Source organism: Vicia villosa, unplaced genomic scaffold, assembly GCF_029867415.1.
Source record: "Vicia villosa cultivar HV-30 ecotype Madison, WI unplaced genomic scaffold, Vvil1.0 ctg.003570F_1_1, whole genome shotgun sequence".
In the NCBI taxonomy this organism is placed as follows: domain Eukaryota; kingdom Viridiplantae; phylum Streptophyta; class Magnoliopsida; order Fabales; family Fabaceae; genus Vicia; species Vicia villosa.
The window spans coordinates 119425-141421 of NW_026706239.1; the positions used below are offsets into that span (position 1 = coordinate 119425).

General features: G+C 28.9%; 2 protein-coding genes across 2 annotated transcripts; both read right to left on the reverse strand.

Annotated features, from left to right (window-relative positions):
* Positions 1-7691: 7691 nt before the first annotated feature.
* Positions 7692-9108, reverse strand: LOC131641195 ((+)-neomenthol dehydrogenase-like). The gene is made up of 5 exons (XM_058911499.1): positions 9089-9108; positions 8743-8989; positions 8431-8496; positions 8148-8327; positions 7692-8069 (listed from the first exon to the last, which is right to left on the reverse strand). Exons 1-5 carry the CDS (start codon positions 9106-9108, stop codon positions 7692-7694), a joined length of 891 nt encoding a protein of 296 aa, XP_058767482.1.
* A 1216-nt stretch (positions 9109-10324) lies between these two features.
* LOC131641194 (agamous-like MADS-box protein AGL104) lies at positions 10325-16341 on the reverse strand. Its single transcript, XM_058911498.1, has 11 exons — positions 15977-16341; positions 15348-15401; positions 15199-15231; positions 14890-14908; positions 14739-14800; positions 14578-14605; positions 14389-14450; positions 14169-14268; positions 13507-13557; positions 13317-13414; positions 10325-10862 (listed from the first exon to the last, which is right to left on the reverse strand). The coding sequence occupies exons 1-11, from the start codon at positions 16159-16161 to the stop codon at positions 10454-10456; spliced, it is 1101 nt and encodes a 366-aa protein (XP_058767481.1). The 5' UTR covers positions 16162-16341; the 3' UTR covers positions 10325-10453.
* Between the last annotated feature and the right edge of the window lie 5656 nt (positions 16342-21997).

A 21997-nucleotide genomic window follows, 5' to 3' on the forward strand; every position in this document is an offset into this window, starting at 1 on the left:
GTTAAAACATCTTTCGATGGAGATGATATATGTGTTATGTAGTTTATAAATTCATATTTTTAAGATTAATTTATTTGATAAGTATAATGTTTTACGAATTTATAATTTAGTTTTTTACACAAAACAATGTTCTAATTCATATATTAAATATTTGTATATTTTTATTTCATAAAACTAAATATTTGTATATATGTATATTTTCACTTCTTACAATTAAATGCATGCATTACATACCATTCATTTTACTATGTTTATATCTATACCTATATAACATTTTAGTAATTGTAATTTGGAGTTCTTAAAATTTTAAAAATTAATTCAACCGTCTCATCAATATTTAACGATTCATACTTTACAATGATTTACTTATTTATTTTATCATTCAATCTGTTTAAACTACATTATTTGATCTATTCCAAATCAAATAAACTTACTCAAGAAAGCAACATATCAATATATATATATATATATATATATATATATATATATATATATATATATATATATATATATATTTTAATGCAATTAAATACATTCAAAACAAAATCTGAGAATACAAAAACATCACTTTTATTTTTATTTTTAAGAGGATGATATTTATTGTGAAATTAATTGAGGAATAAATAGTTGTACCGTCATCAATTACAACATTAAAAGTAATTTAATTTATTAATAGAATCAATATGACTAATTACTTTTTTCAAATAAAAAATGCAAGGCATTTATGGTTTTCACTTGACTTACAATCAACACAATTATGCAATTCTACAATTCTATTGCTTGAACATTTTGTTCATATAACCATGAGTAACTGTTTCCCATGTTTCTGACTACATAAACATGTTTCAAGGTCACAGAAGGAATGAATGATTGCTTTAAGTACTAAAAATAAATATTTTTTCTTCGTCATCAACAATGCAAGATTTACTGAGTAATATGTATTAGCTCAATTACATAAAAAATAACTATAAAAACTCAAATTGAGATTTTTCTTCATATATTTATAGACCCTGTAAGTAATGCTAGCAGCTGACAGAACTTTGAGTAGATTTGGAAAGAGTCCTTTGTAGCAACCTCTAAAGCCTTCATTCTTAAAAGTTATGCAAAATGCATCAAACACCCCCCCTGTATACACAAGTAGCTCCAAGGGTGCCAGAAATTGTTCCACATCCTAGTTATATTAGAGCACCAGGATCTAGAAAGAGATTAAAAAAACTAATTCATTTATCAAAACGAAAAAAATTTAATAGCAACGTTAATTTGTTATTAAAAAAAAATAATCAATAGGAAAAACAATGCCATAATACACTTGTGAGTAGCAACCTATTATAATAATGTCAGGAAGTTCATCTATGAATGATTCAAAAAGTTAGGAACTATGCCAAATAAAATGTGTGGATTTTGTAGAAATTGATCAGCCTATCAATTTCCCTGACCAACATAGATGTTTTTCCTATGGATAAATGGATAGATTCCAACTCATTCACAACTCTGCTCATTTGTTCCGTTATGATACATGTTGCAAAACCTAACTTTCAAGCAGTGAAATGAAAGGTAAAAACTATGGTATACTATAGATAAGAATTAGCCTTTAAGTTACCTTTAGATTGCACACAACTTTAACAGTCTGAACATCAATTAGTTTGAAAATGTTTCCAGTAGTAGTAGCTATAAACTTCTCATGAACAGGCTAAAATCTAACTTGTTTTCTACCTGCCTGCAATTCATTAACAACAACAAAGATTAAACAATAAGTTAATTTCTAAATAAGTTTGTTGTTCAAGGTTAAAAAGATTATCCTACGCAATAAGAGAGTACTATTATAAGCTAGCGAAACATTTTTCATCCATAATAAAATGGGCTTCAATTAATCTTCAACAGAGCAAAAAAGAAACAATCATTATAAAAAGCAATATAGAAACAAAACTTTAAATAATAGAAAGGAAAAATATCTAGCAACAAACAAAAGAAAATTATGTTGCATTTGTTATTCCACTTTAAAGCTAAAGAAATATAGAAAGAAAACTCCCAAAAATCAGTTTAAGAAAAGTTTGATCGTTTTCCTGACACAGCTCAAAATCGAAACCCTCAACACAGTACTTTAACGTTTGTAGAAAATTAAAAAACCACAAACTTTCAAGCTTGAGAGAGAGAGAGGAAGAGAGGTTGATAGTGAGGAATAGAGATAGAAAGAGAAATATGGTATTTTTATAGAGAAAAAGACTTAAGGGTTCAGTGATTTTGTGATGGGTGATGATACAAAGAGAGACTAACAAAGAAACATTTGAAGTTCGTGGTGGTTTACTGGTGGTGTACAGTCATAGCGACACGAAAGAGATGGAAGAGAGATTTTTGGTTTGAAGAATGATAGTATTAAAGGAATTGATTTAAAGTGAATATTTTGTTACTACAACTCTCAATGTGCCCTTTAAATTCTCAATACATTGAGGAGAGTGAAAGTTCATTGAGGGGAGACAAATTTCAATGATGCATTTGAATTTGAATATGCTTTGCCTTTCCAATTTGTGCCTTGTGTAATTAAATGTGTAAAAAAACTCAAATCAATTAATATCTAATTGATTTATTTAATTTAAGGAATTTAAAAAAATATAAAATGCAACAAAAATTATTGGATTGCCACATCAGCAGTATTAATTACCAAATCAATATAAATCAAGTATTGTGTAAATAGTCTTTATTATCCTTAGTATAGTATTAGATTAATTTAAATTTTTAATCAAATGGATTATAGTGTAATTACCAAGTACTTTAGTTTTTATATATTTATAATAGATTTCACATAACTCTTAGGATAGGATAGGAATAAGTCAATGTTCAGCAGAAAATGAATAACTCTTTAGGGTCATATCTCTTACTTATATACTTTATCATTTTTACTTTCTGATGTTCTTTTTATTTTGACTTTCTGATGTTCTTTTTATTTTGATTTTAAAAAAAATATTACAATTTGCTTTTTAAGTAATAATTTTGAATTTGATCGCAAATTTTGAATGCAACATTACTTGACTCTTAAATCACAAAACAAAGAAAAAAAATGATAAATAATTATGAGATGTAATTTCTTTGTTTTGGTGTTTTTGCCGTTTCTTTTGTAATTTGGTTGGAAAATTCTAAATTCTCCGGTTATATGATATCTTGTTTATTAAAAAAAAAATTACAAGATTACAGAGTAAAATATGAGAAACTGTGAAGAGAATGAAGAAATATTTTTTTTGTTTTTCAAATGTAAATGTTAGAAATAAAATTAATTTGGTGTTTTTTTTGGCAAAAGAGAAAGACAGTAAGAGAATTTGAATATATTTAAAAATATTAAATTTTAATTAAGAAAATATTCAATTAAAATTGTATTTTAATAATATTTTATTTAATGAATTAAATTTAACTCACATAATAATATAAATATCACAACAACTTTTAAATTAAACTCATAAAATATATTATTGAATTATCTCTCACATTAGGCAGCAATGTTATGCGTAGGAGTGACAAAACGAGTCGTGACTCGTGCACCCGCTAATAAATGGCAAATTGGGTTGAACTTTGAGTCAGTTGTCCACTAAAATTTGTCCCGCCAAAGCTCGTCCCGTCAAAACTCGCTTCCGGCCAAAGCCCGCCACACGTATTCGTTCAGTCCGTCCCGCCTTAAACACACTTTTTTTTCCAGTTAATTCTAATAATTACAATTCTTGAATGACTTTATTTTGTATATTTATTTGTGAATATATGCAATTTTTTTAAAGTAAAATTTGTTAAAAAGATGCTTTATAAAAATAAATAAAAAATTTAATTGAAAGGTAAAAGAAGCCTGTTAATCTATTAAAAAAAAAAATCCGCGGGCAAGACTACTGCCCGCCACCTTGGCGGGGCGGTTAGATTTTTATGCCCATTTTTAGTTGGCGAGCTTGTCTGCCCCGCTCTTTTTTTTGGCGTGCTTAAGGAGGGGCGGGCGACCCATTTTGCCACCCCTAATTATGCGACACGACACTAAAAGGTTACAGTACACTTGACAAGTGTCTAAATATTTATTACTCTCTTTTAAATTTTCTCTTCTCGCATGTTTAAGGAAAAATCCACCGCAGCTAGAATTTAACAAAAGTATGAAACACCGCTCTGCTGACAACGACTAGTTTTCACTATAATTTTTTTCACAACTGCTTCTTTGTCTTCCTTTCTATTTCTTCTCCGCTTTCATATCATCATGGAAGATCACCATCTATTTTCAAAAAAAATGCTATAATCTCATACCTATTACAAATGTGAAGAAATAAAATCATCAAACAGTACAATCTTTTGCGCTTGACATCTTTAAATAATGTTTGTGATATACGTCTAAGTCAACTACTAATCCCTCATCTTAAAGGTGATAGACTTGAGATTAGAATACGAAAAAGAGGAATACAACTTGGGGGTCAAAGCCTACAAACACCATCTTCATGGAAGAGTGGTATGGCCCCAAAGAGCCAACGCACTTAACGGTTGTAAATCTTAAGCTCGAACTCACAGATCTATGGCCTTCAATTGGGTAATGGGGGGGGGGGGGGGGGGGTTTACGTCATTAGAAAAGGGTTTATTTGAATTTTCTTTTCCTTCTCTAGAATAAGTTTAAAGAGTAAGATCGGTTAATGCCTAGACCTTAAATCAGGGAAACCTCAAGCTTCTACCATGGTCTAAGAACTTTGTCCCCTCTACGCTTAAACAAATTTCTGCTCAAGTTTGGATACAGATACACAGTCTCTCCAAAGAATATTGGAGGCCACACATAATCTTTGTTACTGCAAGTAGTATAGGCACACCTATCTGAATTGACTCAGCTTCCAACAAATCCTCTTTTGAACGACCATTTGGATAATTTATCAGTGTATTGATTGATCTTAGCTTAACAAAAGAATTCAACTGCAAAATATTAGTGGAGAGTGTGGGATTTCCTTTCTTCCTTGACATTGAATATGAAGAGGTTCTGAAATATTCCATGATGAGGGCAACAAATTTTTTATTGAACTTGTTATTTGGGATAATATAGAGACATAATGAATTATAGACACAAGGGAAATTATAAATGGTGGTGCCACCCTACACACCACAGCAAAATGGAACTGCTGAAAGAAAGAATAGGACCATCATGAACATGGATGCAAGCAATGAATGAGGAACGAAAGTCCTTCGAAGTCAACAACACTTGATCACTATTCAAATTGGCACAAGGAAAGAAGGCAATCAACGTGAAGTGGGTATACAAGGTGAATATGAACCCTAAAGGAGAAGTAACTTGACACAAGGCGAGACTTTTGGTGGAAGAATTTCTTCAGAAAGAAGGAATCTACTTCGACAAAGTTTTTTGTGCAGTTTATTGATTTTTTTGGATCGGTTTGCGATTTTTTGATTGATTTGGATTTGAACACGCGAAGTATGCATGATTTCTTTTTGCTATTTGTTGTTCTTTTATTGTTCTTTTTGTCCTTTAGTTGTATTTTGACACGACTTGCATTTTTTATTGTACTTTGGTGTTTTTTCACTCCCTTTCAATGTAATATTATAATATTAATTGCCAATAAAAAATAGTTGCATGGACAAGAATTCAAGTACATAAGCACATAATTTAACTTTAGTTTAATCTCGATCAAGCCTTTAAATCTTGAATTTATACCTAAATTGGTTTAATATCGATTTAATTTTGATTAAATTGGTCATGTAATTTAGTGGATGATAAATGAGATATCACAAATTCGAATTCGAAACCCTACACATGATGTTCTTCTACAACTATGATGTGAGCTGAATTAACAAAAAATTATCAGTAAAATAGTATTATAATAAATAATTTTTTTTTTTGAGGAAAATATAAAATATGTCCATACATTTGTTTTGTATAATAAAACTATAGAAAATTTGAATAATGAATAAAAATAAAGTGGTTTAATTAAAAAGTAATAATTTTACAAAGAAAAGATAATGGTTTAGCACCTCCTTATTCCGCAAATACCCGTTGTTGCACCCAAATCCGCGACGTCAAATAATTATAAACAGCAACAAACAAACAATAACAACAACAACATTGTTTCTCAATCAATATTTCTCTCTCTCTCTCTCTCTGATAATCAATCTCTCTCTCTCTCTCTCTCTCTCTCTCTCTCTCTCTCTCTCTCTCTCGTTCTCTTATTGCCTCCTAGTTGTGATGGATTCATCACCTACTCAAATTTCATTTTCCTTGCCACATCATCACCATCTACTACTCACATTCCAAAGAAAAAGTACAGGAAAAAAGTATCAAGTATGGGATCATCCAAGGCTTCTCCCTTTGCTTGTGGAACCTTACACACGCCGTTGCTTTGTGGTACACTACAATTCTGGTCAACAGACGGCAAGCCTCTTTTGAAAATGGAATACGACCATACTAAATATTTTCTCTCAAAGTTCCTTCTATCGGATAATTATATACATTGATCTCAACTGTCATCACTGCCATCAATATGCTAACCCCATCATTCAAAACACTCAACCATATAACTGAATATAAATTTCAAGTACCTTTTAAGACCTGCAGTCAATGTCCTTGACAAATTGAATATGGATCTAAGGTGGCTTCTGTAGGACCGAGTAACGCTAGAAAGTCTTCTATTTGGGCCATTTTACTAAGTTTTTATGATCCAGTGGAGGGAAAATTGAGTTCTTCTTCATCTGTTTTAACGCCTATCAAGCTCACCAAATTTTTAACAACCTCAATTCTTGGTGCCCTTTAGTAGCAAAAAACTCGAGGTTCTACAAGGTTTGGTGGTATAAGATGCAGTTAGTGTTGTGGTAAAGCTGCTGCCCCGGCAAACTGAAGGCTAAGAGATAACTAGTCACACTAACAAGAGAATGAGTATCTCCTTATACACACTAGTTGTCTTCTCTTTCTCAATTCATTTTTCTGACTTTAAGGTAATCTGTGAAAATTTGGCCTAAATCAGTACCTAGCACGACATCTTTGTTTCCCAACTTTTATACTCATTACGTTTGGAGGCGAGAACCAAGTCATTTCTTGAAAACCAGAATTTCATGCCTTCAGCTATTGCCAACAAGGCTGTAAGTTTTATCTAAGAATTCAATGAAGCTAATAAACAAGATGTCCCTTAAGCCTCCTGTATATTTGTGCGTCCTCATGAATATGAATGTTGATACAAGTTGATTTAATGATAGTTTTACTGGATGGGGTATGTTAGTCCGGTAGCTTGCAGATGAAATGAGTTTATAAGATTGTTGCTCTCTTACCTCTAATTTGTGATCATTTTCTTAATGAATTTACAAGATTGATGCTCTCTTAACTCTGGTTTGTGATCATTTTCTTAATGGATTTACAAGATTTGTTGCTTTCTTACCTTTGATTTGTGATCATTTTCTTAATGAGTTTCAAGATTATTGCTCTCTTACCTATGATTTGTGATCGTTTTCTTATACGATAAGACTAAGAGTGTAAGACTGTTATGTATTGATCTAAACTCTTGTTTTTTCAAATATACACGATTAACATATTAGAAGAATGTAATGTAATACAATATGAACAACATCCCAAAGAAGGATCATTACTTAATACATCGAAATTATATTAAAATTGACTATCAAGCGTGCTTAATCTTACTATCTTAAATATAATTCGTCACATTTTTTATTTCATAGCAAAAACTAAATCTTAATCAAAATGATGTCTTTTCACCACGAGAAAAAAATAGACCAGAAGTATTATCATCTTGTAGTAATGCCAATCTCACAATAGGTTCAGCACCTTCATCAGAAGTTAGAACACCATTACCATGATTCATATCAGTTTTCACATAACCAGGACAAATAGCATTTACGCAAAAAGAAGGATACTTATCGGCCATAATTCTTGTGTACGCATTAAGACCAACTTTCGAAACAATATACGCTGAGTTATATGTTGGCCAACCTTTGGCTTCTAGTGAACCCTCCTTATAATCCTTAAGAAATTCATTCAAAATTTCATCAATTTTTTCTTCGGATAAATTTAGGATATCACTTAGTACTTCTTTCGGTCGCCCATTCGGCATAATCTGTGAAAAAAACAAGTATCATGAAAATAAATAAATCTTCATATAAAAAATGTTTCCTATTTAGTATACCATACATACCTCTAATCTTCCCATAGATGAAGAAACGTTAACAATTTTTGGGGAGGTGGAACAATAAAGAAGAGGAACAAGAGCTTTGGTAAATTCTTTGGTTCCATAATAGTTTGTTCTAAGGCTTTTCTCAGCTAATACATAGTTTTCAAAAAATATGTTTGTCCAATCAACTTGGCTAGGATCTACCTGCACAATCCATTATTGATAGTAATTTCCATCAATCTAATTTTAAATAAAAGTTTCTAAGCTTTTGAAGTGATAATCACATAAGGGATGGAGGGAATAATACCACAACACCTAGGGAAGCTAAAGCCTTTCCATCTATATGTGCTCCTACAATTGCAGCATTGTTTACCTATATACAAAATTTATAATTATAGTTTCACATATTTTTGGTCAATCAAATTGAGCAAGAGCCAGCGAACACAACATTGACACAACAACCCTGGTAATAAATTTGAAAAAAAATGGACAAATTAAACTTAATCACTAATAGCAGTGTCGGTGTTCATCACAAACACACATTTTGCTAGAGGTATCGGTGCTATGAGGTCAGAGTTGTAACTCATAACAAAAAAAAAACCCAGGAATAATATCTTACCAAGATATCCAGCTTACCAAATTGGTTTGTAATGAATTCTACAAATGATGCAATACTTGCAGAATCTGTAACATCAAGTTGATGAAAAACCACTTCACCACAAAGTGCAAGCTCTTTGAGTTTCCCAACAGCTTCAAGACCCTTTTTCTCATCTCTCGCTGTCAACACAACTTTGAGGCCATTAGAAGACAATTGTTTGCATATTGAAAATCCAATTCCCCTATTGCCTCCTGTCACAACTGCAGTCCTACAAACCAGTTAAACAAATTATGTTACAAAAATTGATGTTGAAAATTGTTTGTGATACCTTTTCTATGAAGAAAGTGAAAAAGAAATTCAGTGGTACCTTTTTGTTGATTCTTCCATTAGTCCGAAAAAATTTAAGTATTAGTTTTTGAGAGGTTATTTGTAAGACTCTAACACAACTTAAATATAATTGCACACTGTAAAAAAAGTAACATAGTTTGCATATTATAATTAACTTTCAGTTAATGTTTTAAGACAAGACAATAAGATAAATTTTTAATATTGAACTGTCAAAAATATTAATGTTTCTAAAGAATCAATGATGTTACATAGAATAAATAGTTGTGGTTACATTTTATATAAATAAAGAATAATATTTATTGAATTGAAAATCTCTTTTTTTTAGAAACAGAATATCTTTTGCGCATAATTGTAGAGAACTTAACACTACTTCGTGTATAGGACCGGATCGAAAACCCTTATTTTAAAAGAACTGAAAGTAATATCAATATTGTTATGAATATGTTAGTAGATATCTATTTATTAAAATGATTTGCAAGTTTTTTTAACAAAATAACTTATGATTTTAGTTTTCACCCCAGTATCTAGGCTATTGGATTGACTAATCCGATTTGGGATTTATTTCTAACATCAAATAGTTTTAGCACCCATTCGCTCGCAGTTGCGGAAGATCGAATTGTTGTCCTTCTTACCAAGTCTTGCGCCAATCACTCCTAGAACAACTAAAGATTGAAAAATAACTTATGATTTAAGATAGAAATAATGTTATAGTGTGTCTGTTTGACCTAATTTTTTTAGGAGTAAAAACTAATTTATAACAAAATTTAAAAAGATAAAGTTTACAAAAATTCATGTCCGTCTCGCTAATGCTCGCATCTGAAAATCCTAAATAAAAAAAAGGTAAGTGTGGCAAGACATAAATGGTAGAAGCGTGAGCCTAAAACTTTGGCTCGTTTTAAAGAAATTTAGAGAAAACAAACATGTCAGGCAAAATCGATTTTTCTCTCGTTTTTTTAACAAAATTTCAAGGAAATTCTCTTGAACCATCAACTACTTGAAACTAAGCGTCGGCCGAGTTTCTTTCCCTTGAAACAGTAACTATCTAAATCTTCTTGAGGTTTTTCCAACTTCAAACCTAATTTTTGAAAAGAAAAAAAAAACAATATAACGATAATTTTTTCATTCGTTTAAGTCATAACAAACAAACATAAATAATATTATTTGTTGTTTCTTTTCTAACTATTCTAATATTTTCTTTAGTTAGTAATACAAGTACGATAGTAAGTATAGTTTCTATGCACATTATAGGTGATTATCTTACAGATATATTACCCAGCTAATATGAAAATTTGTAGCTGGTTAACATCAAATTAGTAAAAAAAGAAAAAAAAAATTAGAAAGAAGAAAAGAGAATTAATTGGCTTCTTGATCTTGCTAGCATATATTAATTAGTATGTGTCATTGAGCATGAATTAAGCTGATGATTAGGTTGTTTACATTGATCATATTGATCTGTTGATTCATTTTTTGGTGGTTCAACTTGTGAGGCAGTGATGGGCATGTTGATTTGTCCATGTGGCATCATATCTTGAAGATTATGGTGATGATGATGTTGTTGATGATGATCAGTTCCAACCATGTCATGTTGAATATGATGATGTTGATGTTGATGTTGATGTTGTTGTTGATGTTGTTGAGGTTGTTGATGATGAGGATATAATGTGTATCCTTGTGGCCATGCTTGAAGATTTGCATCATTTGGATTTGCCACGTGGCATTCACCTATAGTTCTTGGATCAACATTTGAACTTGTTCCTTGTGAAAATGAACCGTACACCGTAGAGGACAAATCCCTAAACATACAAAAACCATTTAATAAAAGTCATGTTTAAATAAATTAGGGCATACATTGAATTTGAACTAAGGAACCCAAATTTCAAACACCACAATTTGTTAACTTAGCCAACAATATTTGCATAAAAAAAAAAAAACCTTAGCCAACAATATGCATGAAATTGTAGCATACTCAATAAATTGTGCCCAAAACAAGTATTTTTTGAAGCATAAAGGGCCTATTATAGTAGCTTGGGCCCACTATGTGACTAAAAATAAATTACAATGATTAACTTTTATTATTTTATTGATTTAATAATTCTTTTGATTTTATGTTTGAAAAGTTTATTTGATGTTATAGTTTTAAAACTTTATTGCAAATATATTTTGGCACTAAATGTTTATTTGATTCTTGATTATTAGAATTTAAGTTTGACCTAAAGAATTATATATAATTGATTGACGTGGCACTTTATATAAACTTGTTTTATACTTTATTTTTTAACTAATGTGAAATTTTAAATTTTTTAATACACTCTCATGCTCATCACTATTATTCTTAGTGTTTCAATATAAACAACTCTCTCATGCTCCTCACTATTATCCTTAGTGTTTGAATACAAACAACAGTAATTCGAATAGTTGATATGTGAGAATTTGTTTTTTTCTTTTTCAATACACCTCCTCGGACCCAATACTGTTGTCACACAGAATAAATGATGAGCAGTTTGACCAAAAGACTCTTGATACCATATTATAATTATATTTTAAACTCATTTATATAAAACCCGCTCTATAGGGCCTCTCTATAGGGATCAATGATGCTAAACTTCAATTCTAATATAATATCATAAGCTAGTTCAACTAAAAGATAGACTCCTTCTATCGAAAGTACTCATAATAAGACGGTGGTCAGACGATGTGTCTTGTTGAAGTACATGTAACCTGATAAAAGTGTCAATGGCGGTACACATATATGGACGAAAAAAATTTCTTTGAGGAGGAGCATATTAGTGGATGAATTGATATTTGAGGGAGAGATTGTTGTGAAAGAAGTACGAGTTATACGTTCCTCATTACTTGAAAAAGTGGAGGTTGAATAATATATATGTCACATGACCCACAAACCAATTTCCTTAAAATTTTGGGAGAATATGTGATATCTCTCTTTGACTAAATACAAATACTCCCTCAATGTTGAACATATAAGAGAAATGACAATATACTCAATGTCTCAAGGTTTTGGATTATATGTGGTGTTAAAATCTCTTAAGATCGTAATCATTTAGCTCATTGATGCTCTCGGCGCTTTCCGAATTCTCCTCAACAAATTATATCAGAGCTTTATTATACTCAATGGGAAAGTGGGTATGAGATCCTAGTGTGGGTCAGAAGCAATGATATGGACGACGCACATTGGTAGACGAGATTAATTGATTCAAGTGTAAATAATTAAGTCACTCATCGATTAAAAATAAAAGAAATATTGAATATATATGATAGCTTATAACTTATGGCTGATGACAAATAGTTTATAGTTTATAGCTTATCGTTGAGACTCATAACTGATAAGGTAAGTGAAGTGTTTGGTAAAATTAACAGTTCCGCTAACTTATAAATGTAAAATGACATAAAAGATATTTAACACATAATTATTTTATTTGTAATTAAAATAAATTATAAAGAATAAAAGTGAATTTTTATCAAAATAATAAAAAAAATAAAAAAAATGATAAATTATAAGCTATAAGTTAAAATACTATTTAAAATAATATCTAAAAAATAAATTATAAACTAGCAAAATAAACTATAAACTTGCGATGAAAAAACTATTATCAAACATATTTAAATTGTGGTAAAATTTATAAATCATAAACTATAAAATATAAATTTAAAAATATGTATTACAAAACAAAGCTTAAAATTTTAAGCCATAAAGTATTCATGCTCTCTTAACTCTCCCAATAGTGATGGGAAGCAAGAACAATAATGGAGGTCCCAACTTCCCTTCATTAATTTCCAATAATAATCCAAGAAACCAACTCTTTATTTTCTTGACTTTAATGAATATGAAATGCTAAACTCTATTTATTTATTTATTTTTAATTTTGAGGAAAACTATGCCTATGAAACTTGTGTATCACATCAATAAATGACGATACATTAGTCTCAGATACTACTTTTTTTTTTTTTTAAATATCATTATACTGAAAGAGTATCATAAAGAAGTAAATTTAATAGGTTAAAAATGCTCCCACAAATAGTAGAGGCCAAAACCGAACAATGGAGACATATAAGAAAACAAAAGTGTCACTTTTCTTATATTACTCATGTGAGTTTCTAATAAACATATTTATTTTAATATATTAAATAGGAGTTTAAAACATAGTTATAGAAATTAAACAGTTTAAAATGAGTTCATATTTTTAATCAATGTATAAAAGTTACACTAGTAAAAATCAATAAATTGAAACCTGAGAGGATCCATAGGAGCTGATGCATCAAAAATATTTTGATGGTTCTGACTACCATCTTGCAGCCAACCTACATTTTCGAAAGTGCTTGGCATCCCCTGCCATCATTTTTTATAATTTTAATTCAACTATAAATACTACTACTAATTCTTTATAAAAAATTTACAAATTAATAAGTGCATTTATTTACCTGAATACCAGATGGATCATACGAAGATAGATGATTATTCAACAAAAGTTCCTGCAACCATCAATAAGCAGTCATGCATGATTTTAATAATAATAAATAAATAACATATATAAATAAACCAAAAAAATGTACTTAAAAAAATGAAAAAAAAAAAAAAGGTTAATTTTTGCAAATTAACACACTTCAAGATAAATATAAGACCCGTTTATTTTATTTTTATAAAACTAGATTATTTTTTTGTATTTTTAAAAATGAATTTTATAAAAATAATTTTTAAAATATTAAAAGTATTTTAAATCTATTTTTTATAAATTGAAAGACTAATTTTGATAATCTGTAACATAAATAAATATTATGAAGATTAAAATATAATTAAAATAACATTTTTTTAAGAAAATGTATTTTAAAATTTTTTATAAAAAATTATTTGAAATTGTTTCAAATTTAAATAATTTTTAAAAATGTTAATATACATAAAAAATTATAGTAAAAAAAATAAAATACCTAAAATTACTATTTAAATCAATTTTCCAATTAAATTTTTTCTAAAAATATTCTTAATATATTTTTTTAACAAAACTATGTAACTGTTAAAAAGTCATTTTAAAATGAAAACTGAAGCAAATAGATTCATATAAAAAAAGGATTAGTAATTTTCATACCTTTCTCTGCATGACACGTGCCAATATTTCTACTACGTTTTTTTCACTGGTTTCAAGCTCTGCCATAGATGTCATCTTTAATGGGTCGGGTTCGTATATCCTGTATTCATTGTTCCAATATTAGAACAATTATTAAAAATAAAAAATAAAGTAAACTAATATTTTGAAAAAATATTACTACAAAAATTAATCATCAATTTTATATTTTTTGTTATGCAACCTTATCTGCTCTTCTGCCATTTGAAGTTGTTGTTGTAACCTACTTACTTCTTGTTGGAGTTCCTAATCAAAAAGAGAATTTAAAAATCATGAGAAAATTCAATCATGGAGTGAACATATAATTTTTTTTCAAATCATGTAGTGAACCTCTAACTAGTTAATAGTTGAATTATAAAATGGCAATTCTTACCTCAATCTCAGAGTTAATATCTCCCGGACTTGATTGAAGCAGTAGAAGAAACATTATAGGAATGGAGAAAAACAATTAGTTTAGTACTATGAATTTGGTCATCCAAAATTCTATTGTAAATTAATTCAAACAAAGTTCAAAGATTTAGCATTTGTACTAACTTGGACATATGAAGAGCTATGTCATTTTCACTCCTCAACTGTTGAAGTGTCCTGAGCAAAAACTGCAATATTCAAAATAAATAAGATTGTTAAAGTATTAATATTTGGGTAGAGGCTTTTTTAAATACACATATATAGTTTCTGAATTTACCTCCTTATTTTGAATACCCCTGCAAATAAATAAATAAAAATTAAATAAATTAGTAACACAAGATCAAAGATTAAGTAAATATTTTACCATTGTAATATTTTTTTATTAAACTCTAAAGTAATTAATAAAAAAATTGTTGATATTTATAAATATAAAAAAATTTAAATTTTACTTATATTTATGTAATAATATAAATAAATTATAGATATTTATAACACAACAACTTAAAAAATATATAAAATTAATATAACCATAAAAATGGAAAATAAACAAAAGAAAAAAATAGTAAGAGAAATATGGAGAGTATACCTTCTGTATGGTACCTCAGGAAAACTTACAGCACTGCAAGAAACAAATTACTATAAATAATGAAATTAAAAAGCCAAATTTAGTGTTTAGAAGTTTAGAACAACCCTATAATTCACACAACAAAATGAAGTTATTTGTTTAGAACATACTTATCTCTTTCTTGATCAGGAAGATTAATATAACGAGTTAAAACATCCTCTATCCTGATTACCACAACAATAAAAATATAATTAATTATTGCAAAAGTCACCACCTTTAAGACATAAAATATTTAAATATAAAATAAAAAAATGAATTAATGCAATAATTATGAACATTATCAATAGAGGAAGAAGTGATAATTTAAATATTAGAAATTAAAAAAAATTATATAGACAAATTACAATTTACAAGAATATAAAGGTTTTAAGAAGGATTAAAACCTACAAACATTGATAATTCTGAGTAATAAAAAAGGTTTAGTGTCATACTATAAGGAATTTGTTCAAACTTCAAATACATGAAATTTAATTAAATTTGTTCTTTTGAACAAAATTTATTATTTTCATGGAAAATATTCTACTAAAAAATTGGTCAAGATCCTAATCCATAGGACAAGAAAGAAGATCCTAAACCACAAAACAATGTTGTATCTACAAACAAAGATGATTCAATAACAATCTTAACTTTGAACATGTAGAACTAATAATCTTAATTTTCACAAAATCTTGGAATCATCCTTAAGAAGAGAAGAGGCAGAATAAATCAAATGATTATTAGAAAATGGTGTAATGCATACCTTCTTTTACCGGAAAAATGACTAAGACGATTTGATGGAGAAAACATTATAAGTGCAATATCAATATCACATAGGATAGATAACTCATAAGCTTTCTTAATGAGACCATTTCTACGTTTAGAGAATGTAACTTGTCGATTTGTTGTATTCTCTATTCTTTTGATCTCGAGTTTAACACGACCCATCTTTCGATGGTGAAATCGTCTCTAACAACTCTAAACTTTTTCGTTTTCATGCAAAAAAAGCTTACGTAGAAGGAAATCTAATTAAAATGGCCTCTTTTTCCCTTGGAGAAGAAAAGAAAAAAAAATTATAAATGAGAACATGCATGAATAAATGGGTGAGAAGGAACCGCGGGATAGGAGAGATTGAGAAGGTAATGGTTGTAAATGGTGAGAGAGGAGAAAAGGGAGGGAGGCAGAGAGTTTTATAACACAATTCATTAATTTTATTTAGTTGAAAATTAACAAATTAAATAAGATTTGGAAGAGGTAATTCAATCGAGAAATAATAGCATTAAGAGTCTGTTTGATAACACAGATCTATGACCTTATTTTTTTTATAGTTTATAGCTTATAAGCTCATATAATATTTTAGACCTTGATAATGATATTTTGATCACGAGTTTATAACTTACTTTGCTAGTTTATAGTTTATTTTTCAGACACTATTTCAAATAGCGTTTTAGCTTATGTTTTTTTCTTTTTTTTTTATCCTTATTATTTTAACAAAAACTCACTTTAATGTAGAGCTCTCAAATGGGCCGGCCCGGCCCAATCCGCTTCGGCCTGATGGGCCAATATGTATAAAAGGGCTGGTACGGCCCGATTGCTTAATGGGCTACATAAAATGAGCCCGACCCACTTTTCAAAGACCCGTGCGGCCCGATGGGCCAGCCTGGCCCGTATTTCAATATTATAATTTTAATTTTATAAAAATGAATGTAATTGATAAATGCAAATAACTTACGTAGAGAGTCATCATAAATGTGTATATATATATATATATATATATATATATATATATATATATATATATATATATATATATATATATATATATATATATATATATATATATATATATATATATATATATATATATATACACATTTATGATGACTCTCTACGTAAGTTATTTGCATTTATCAATTACATTCATTTTTATAAAATTAAAATTATAATATTGAAATACGGGTCAGGCTGGCCCATCGGGCCGCACGGGTCTTTGAAAAGTGGGTTGGGCTCATTTTATGTAGCCCATTTTATGTAGCTCATATATATATATATATATATATATATATATATATATATATATATATATATATATATATATATATATATATATATATATATATATACCACAAAAACATCCCTGTAAAATTACAAAGTAACTTAATATTATTATCAATACTTATCAAATTTTCTCTTCAATCTCACAACCATTTCCTTGATCACATCATCTTGAAAATATATCTTCATCCTCATTAACTTTTCTTTATCACTTGAAAATACATTTATGCAATCATATCATATCTCAATCTTTTTTCCCCAAAATTTTCTAAAATCTTTTTTTAATGGGTCAGCCCGAAGCCCGCTTGGCCCGAGCTGACCCAGCCCATGAAAAACATAGTCCTGATGGGCTGGCTCAAAAAGTAAGGATTGTGTTTTTATAAGGTATTTTGCAGCCCGGCCCGCGCTAAATTGTTGGGCTTATGGGCCGGCCGGATAGGCCGAGCCCATTTTGACGGCTCTTCTTTTATGCTCTATATAATTTATTTTATTATAAAATATAATAATTATATATTAAATATCTTTTATGTCATTTTACATTTATAAGTTATTTAGCTACTAATTTTACTAAACACTATTTTTATTAAACAAACCCTGAATAACCGCTCGCGTTTAACATGAAAAATCATAATAATTTGTCTTTTATTTTGTAGTTGTTATGGTCATTTAATAAAGGATTATATAATGTGCAATTGACATTCATGTTTTGGGTTTATCAAGAACTAAATTGGTATTGTAGTGTTGTGCATTCTTTGTTATGTTGGAGAATGTATTAGTCGCGGCGTAGATAATTTTGAGCGTGAAAACAAACAAAAAACAATAAAGTCACCACCAAAATTTATTTTTTTATAAAAGGAAAACGTTGAATATAATAATGAATAATATGGTTATCACAAAACTAAATAAACTAGGCCTGATTCTATATTATCATCAGTGAAGTCAGCAGGTGTTGCTGCGCGAAAAATACTCCAGCGACAAAAACGTTCGAAAGCAATGAAGTCGCCCTCCAAAGTTTATTTTTAAAAAGGGAAAACATTGATAAATCTCTTAAAGAATGAAAACATGGTTATCAAAATCAAATTTAAGTCCGGGAGTCGATTATACGTAGAGAATATGTTATCACCCTACAAAATTTGTTTAAATAAAAAGTACATTTAATTTTGTGAAAGATTAGTGTTAACCCAAATGTATTTGATTTCTCCTAATTATTATGACATCCTTACAAAAAAGGGAAACCGATTATTTATTAGGGTGCTTGACGAGATTTGACTCTTGCTCCTACGTATCTCTCAGTATGATGAATAATTCAAAGCTACGCAGTTCTTGCTAGAAAAATTGTGTGCGTTGGTTTATTTTAAATAAAAAGAGATTTGATCGTGCTAGGATGGAAGAAAAGTTGTTAGTTGGTTGATTTTAAATAAAGAGGATTTGATTGCGCTAAGACGGAGGAAAAGTTGTTCATTGATTGATTTTAAATAAAGGGGATTTGATCACGCTAACAAGGAAGAAAAGTTATTCGTTGGCTGTAGTTTCTTTTAAGAGGAAGACGACTGTTCAAACTAACAAGTTGTACGACTTGTGTCTGCATACTCGAGCATAAAATGTTGCACATTCATTTAATAATTTTTTAATCCATTTTCGGTTTATAAAAAAGATGAGATTCAAATGATCAAGTTGTACAACTTGCCTCTGGAAAACTCAACGATTAAAATAGATGTACTTCTATTTAACCATTTTTTCTTTACAGTTTGATGACTATTAATTTGTTAAAAGACAAGGCTTAGGACAACTAAGTTGTTTATTGGAAAGGAAGACATGGGTTAGAATAAACAAGTCGAACAACTTGTATCCGAGTCTTCGAGGGTAAAAGGATATATGTAAATTCATTTATCCATTTTTAATCTAAGTTTTGGTTTGAAAAAGAGGAGATTCAAAGCGATCAAGTTATATAATTTATGTCTTAAAAACTCGACTATTAAGATTGTACTACTATTTAATCATTTTCACAAATGATTTGATTATTATTAATTTTATTAAAATTACGAGATTTATTAAAAAAATAATAATTTCTTTATATTTTTTATTTCAAAAGCAAATTTTAAAAATATCAAATTATAACAAAGATCATATATAATTAATACTTTTTTGAATTAAATTGTTTATTTTAATTGATATGTTTTTTTGATAAATATATTTTTATACTTTTAAATCTAACTGGCCAAATTAATAGAAAATAAAAAGTCACAATTAATTAGGCATGGTTGAAAACTATCATCCCAGCATAAATAGCATTCAAGATGGCACCCAATATCAAGCAATTACCACAAAACTTTGTGTTTTTTTTGTCATCTCAACTTTACAAAACTAAATTGTAGAAAGTAATGATTGGTATAAAGTACCACTTTCTTGTAACAACACTTTCTAGTGTTTCCTTGTTGTAAGGGTTGCACCCCTAGTGCGATATCTTATAATCAATTGCCTATTAAAAAAAAAAACATAGAGGTAAAGAAGACCAGAACCATCAACACATGTAGTTGAATTAGAACATAAATTATCTTCTAACGTTGTAATTTAAAATACAGTCTTTACAGTTTCAACAACAATTTCAACAACAATTTCACTTTTAATAACAACCTACCACCACTAAAACTAAAATCAATAGATCACCAATTTAATAGTAGAATTAACATCCCATAAAAAAATAAGAGCCTTAATCAAAACCAAAGAACTACTAAAACCTAAACAAGTATTGATTAAGTGAAAAAGAGATACAAATCTCGCCATTTTGAAATGTTGCTATTGTGTTAATCCGAGAGCACTTGCACCAGTGACTATTTCGAGTAATAAAAAGCACTAGACACATCACCACCCACAATACCAAAAAAATTACATTGTCTCAAACACTAAAATGTATCCTTATATCTAATGATCATTTCCTATTTGGGAGTAACCAAACAAAATTACAAGATTCCTACAGCAAAATAAATCAATGATACTTGTGAGAAATTAGAATTCAAGATATATCATTAAAATAATTAAGGATATATTAGAATGTATGATTATCTATATACCTAACTTAAATAATTACGCGAGTTCATCCCTTGTAACAATGTAACTAAAGAAGTCGATGAAGTATTTAAACTCCAAATAGGCAAATGTTATTGTTATCAAACGGTATAAAAGTAATATTAGTCAAGATTTAATTACAAGGAATATTACATTGATAATAATCAAAATTTATTACATACCTAAAGAAGGAGAAAAAGTTAAAGAAGATTTCTTCATTCAATTATGAACATTTGTTAGTCCATCCTCTGGAGAATTACTTGTATTTAAACTGTCTCCAGTATGTTTCTCAAAAAAATAAGATAAATATTAACCAGTTCCCGCATAACTATACTAATATTTTAAAAATATTTATCGAAATGTCCATTCTTGCGAACATTATTCATTCTTTTTTGTTTTTTTTCCAAAAGAGTATTAAAAATTGCAGACTACTCATTAAGTAAAAAAAAAAAAATCAAATTTTGATGTTTTCTTCATTTGAATTTAAATCGTGCTTAACAACACAATGATGAATCCTCTATACTCCAATATTAAGCAATTTCCACATAACTTTTTAAATTTTCTTTCATCTTGACTTTTGATCTATGCTTTATGCAAGTATACGAATCTTACTGGAGTAATATAAAGAGTCTCGAACTCATAGAGACCTAATAGTCAATCTATCGTTTCTATCGTTACGGTGTTTATCTAAGACTTGGAGTTGCGCAAATTAAAGTAAAATAAAAGACTTGAATAAATATCAGAAGAACAATGTTGGAATACTAATCACATTGATTCATTGGTACTCTTGTTGTTTATGAATTAAATATCTATGGGACAATATTTTCTACTCTGAAAAGATCTAATTAAACAGGATTTATCGCTTTCGCGCATTCAGAATCGTATTTATTCTTGAAATTATTCTATCCGTTATCATGGTGGATAGCGCGTATTGCGTTAAAGTAATAAAACATATTTTAAGTAATTAGACTCTTAACTAGGTTGAAAAGTGATTTTGATTAGAAAAATAATATCTTAAATAGTTCCCGATTTTCGTGTCGGCAAACCGTACCTTAAACTTACAAACGCGTCCGAAAATAGGTTTAATAGTATTTTATTAAAATAATTATTTTCCTAATTAAATAACAAATGGCTTTTGCAATCTTTATCAATTAATTATTAATTAACTTAAATCTTTTGTACTAGACGACTTTCGATCTTACCCAACTTATAAAGATTTATACTTTTGTAGTAAACGACAAAGTTACGTTCAAAATAGTTATGATTACAACCAAAATAGCCCCAATAGAGTTCCTTAATTAAACAATTATTTAGAGTACCGTCAAATCGACGGTCCTCACATTCTAACTATTATAAATTAGCTTGACACAATATTAAAAATTAACAAAATGTTCGATTTGAAATTTAAATTAAACATGTTAAGTAGTTTGATTAAGATGAAGAAAGTAAAAGTGCGAGAAGTAAAGCAAGGCAATAATAAAAAATAAATGCAGAATATAATAAGAACCTTCTCCAAACGGAGGCTTGTATCTGGTACAACGGAAATAGCTTCGAGAATGTATATGGCGAGAAGATTAAATTGGCTTCAAAGTAAATTCCTCTGAAATAAAATGCCAAAAATAAATGCTCCAAGCTCATACACGATCAAGTGCTATAACCATCC

Excerpts from the sequence above, each read along its gene's own strand:
- LOC131641194 (XM_058911498.1), bottom strand. The coding sequence starts at position 16,161 with ATGGGTCGTGTTAAACTCGAGATCAAAAGAATAGAGAATACAACAAAT. Across the intron at positions 13,558-14,168 it reads CACGTGTCATGCAGAGAAAG|GAACTTTTGTTGAATAATCA; the intron begins GTATGAAAATTA and ends TGATGGTTGCAG. Across the intron at positions 13,415-13,506 it reads ATGATCCATCTGGTATTCAG|GGGATGCCAAGCACTTTCGA; the intron begins GTAAATAAATGC and ends AAATGATGGCAG.
- LOC131641195 (XM_058911499.1), bottom strand. The coding sequence starts at position 9,108 with ATGGAAGAATCAACAAAAAG. Across the intron at positions 8,497-8,742 it reads TTGGTAAGCTGGATATCTTG|GTAAACAATGCTGCAATTGT; the intron begins GTAAGATATTAT and ends TTTTGTATATAG. Across the intron at positions 8,328-8,430 it reads TAGCTTCCCTAGGTGTTGTG|GTAGATCCTAGCCAAGTTGA; the intron begins GTATTATTCCCT and ends TGGATTGTGCAG.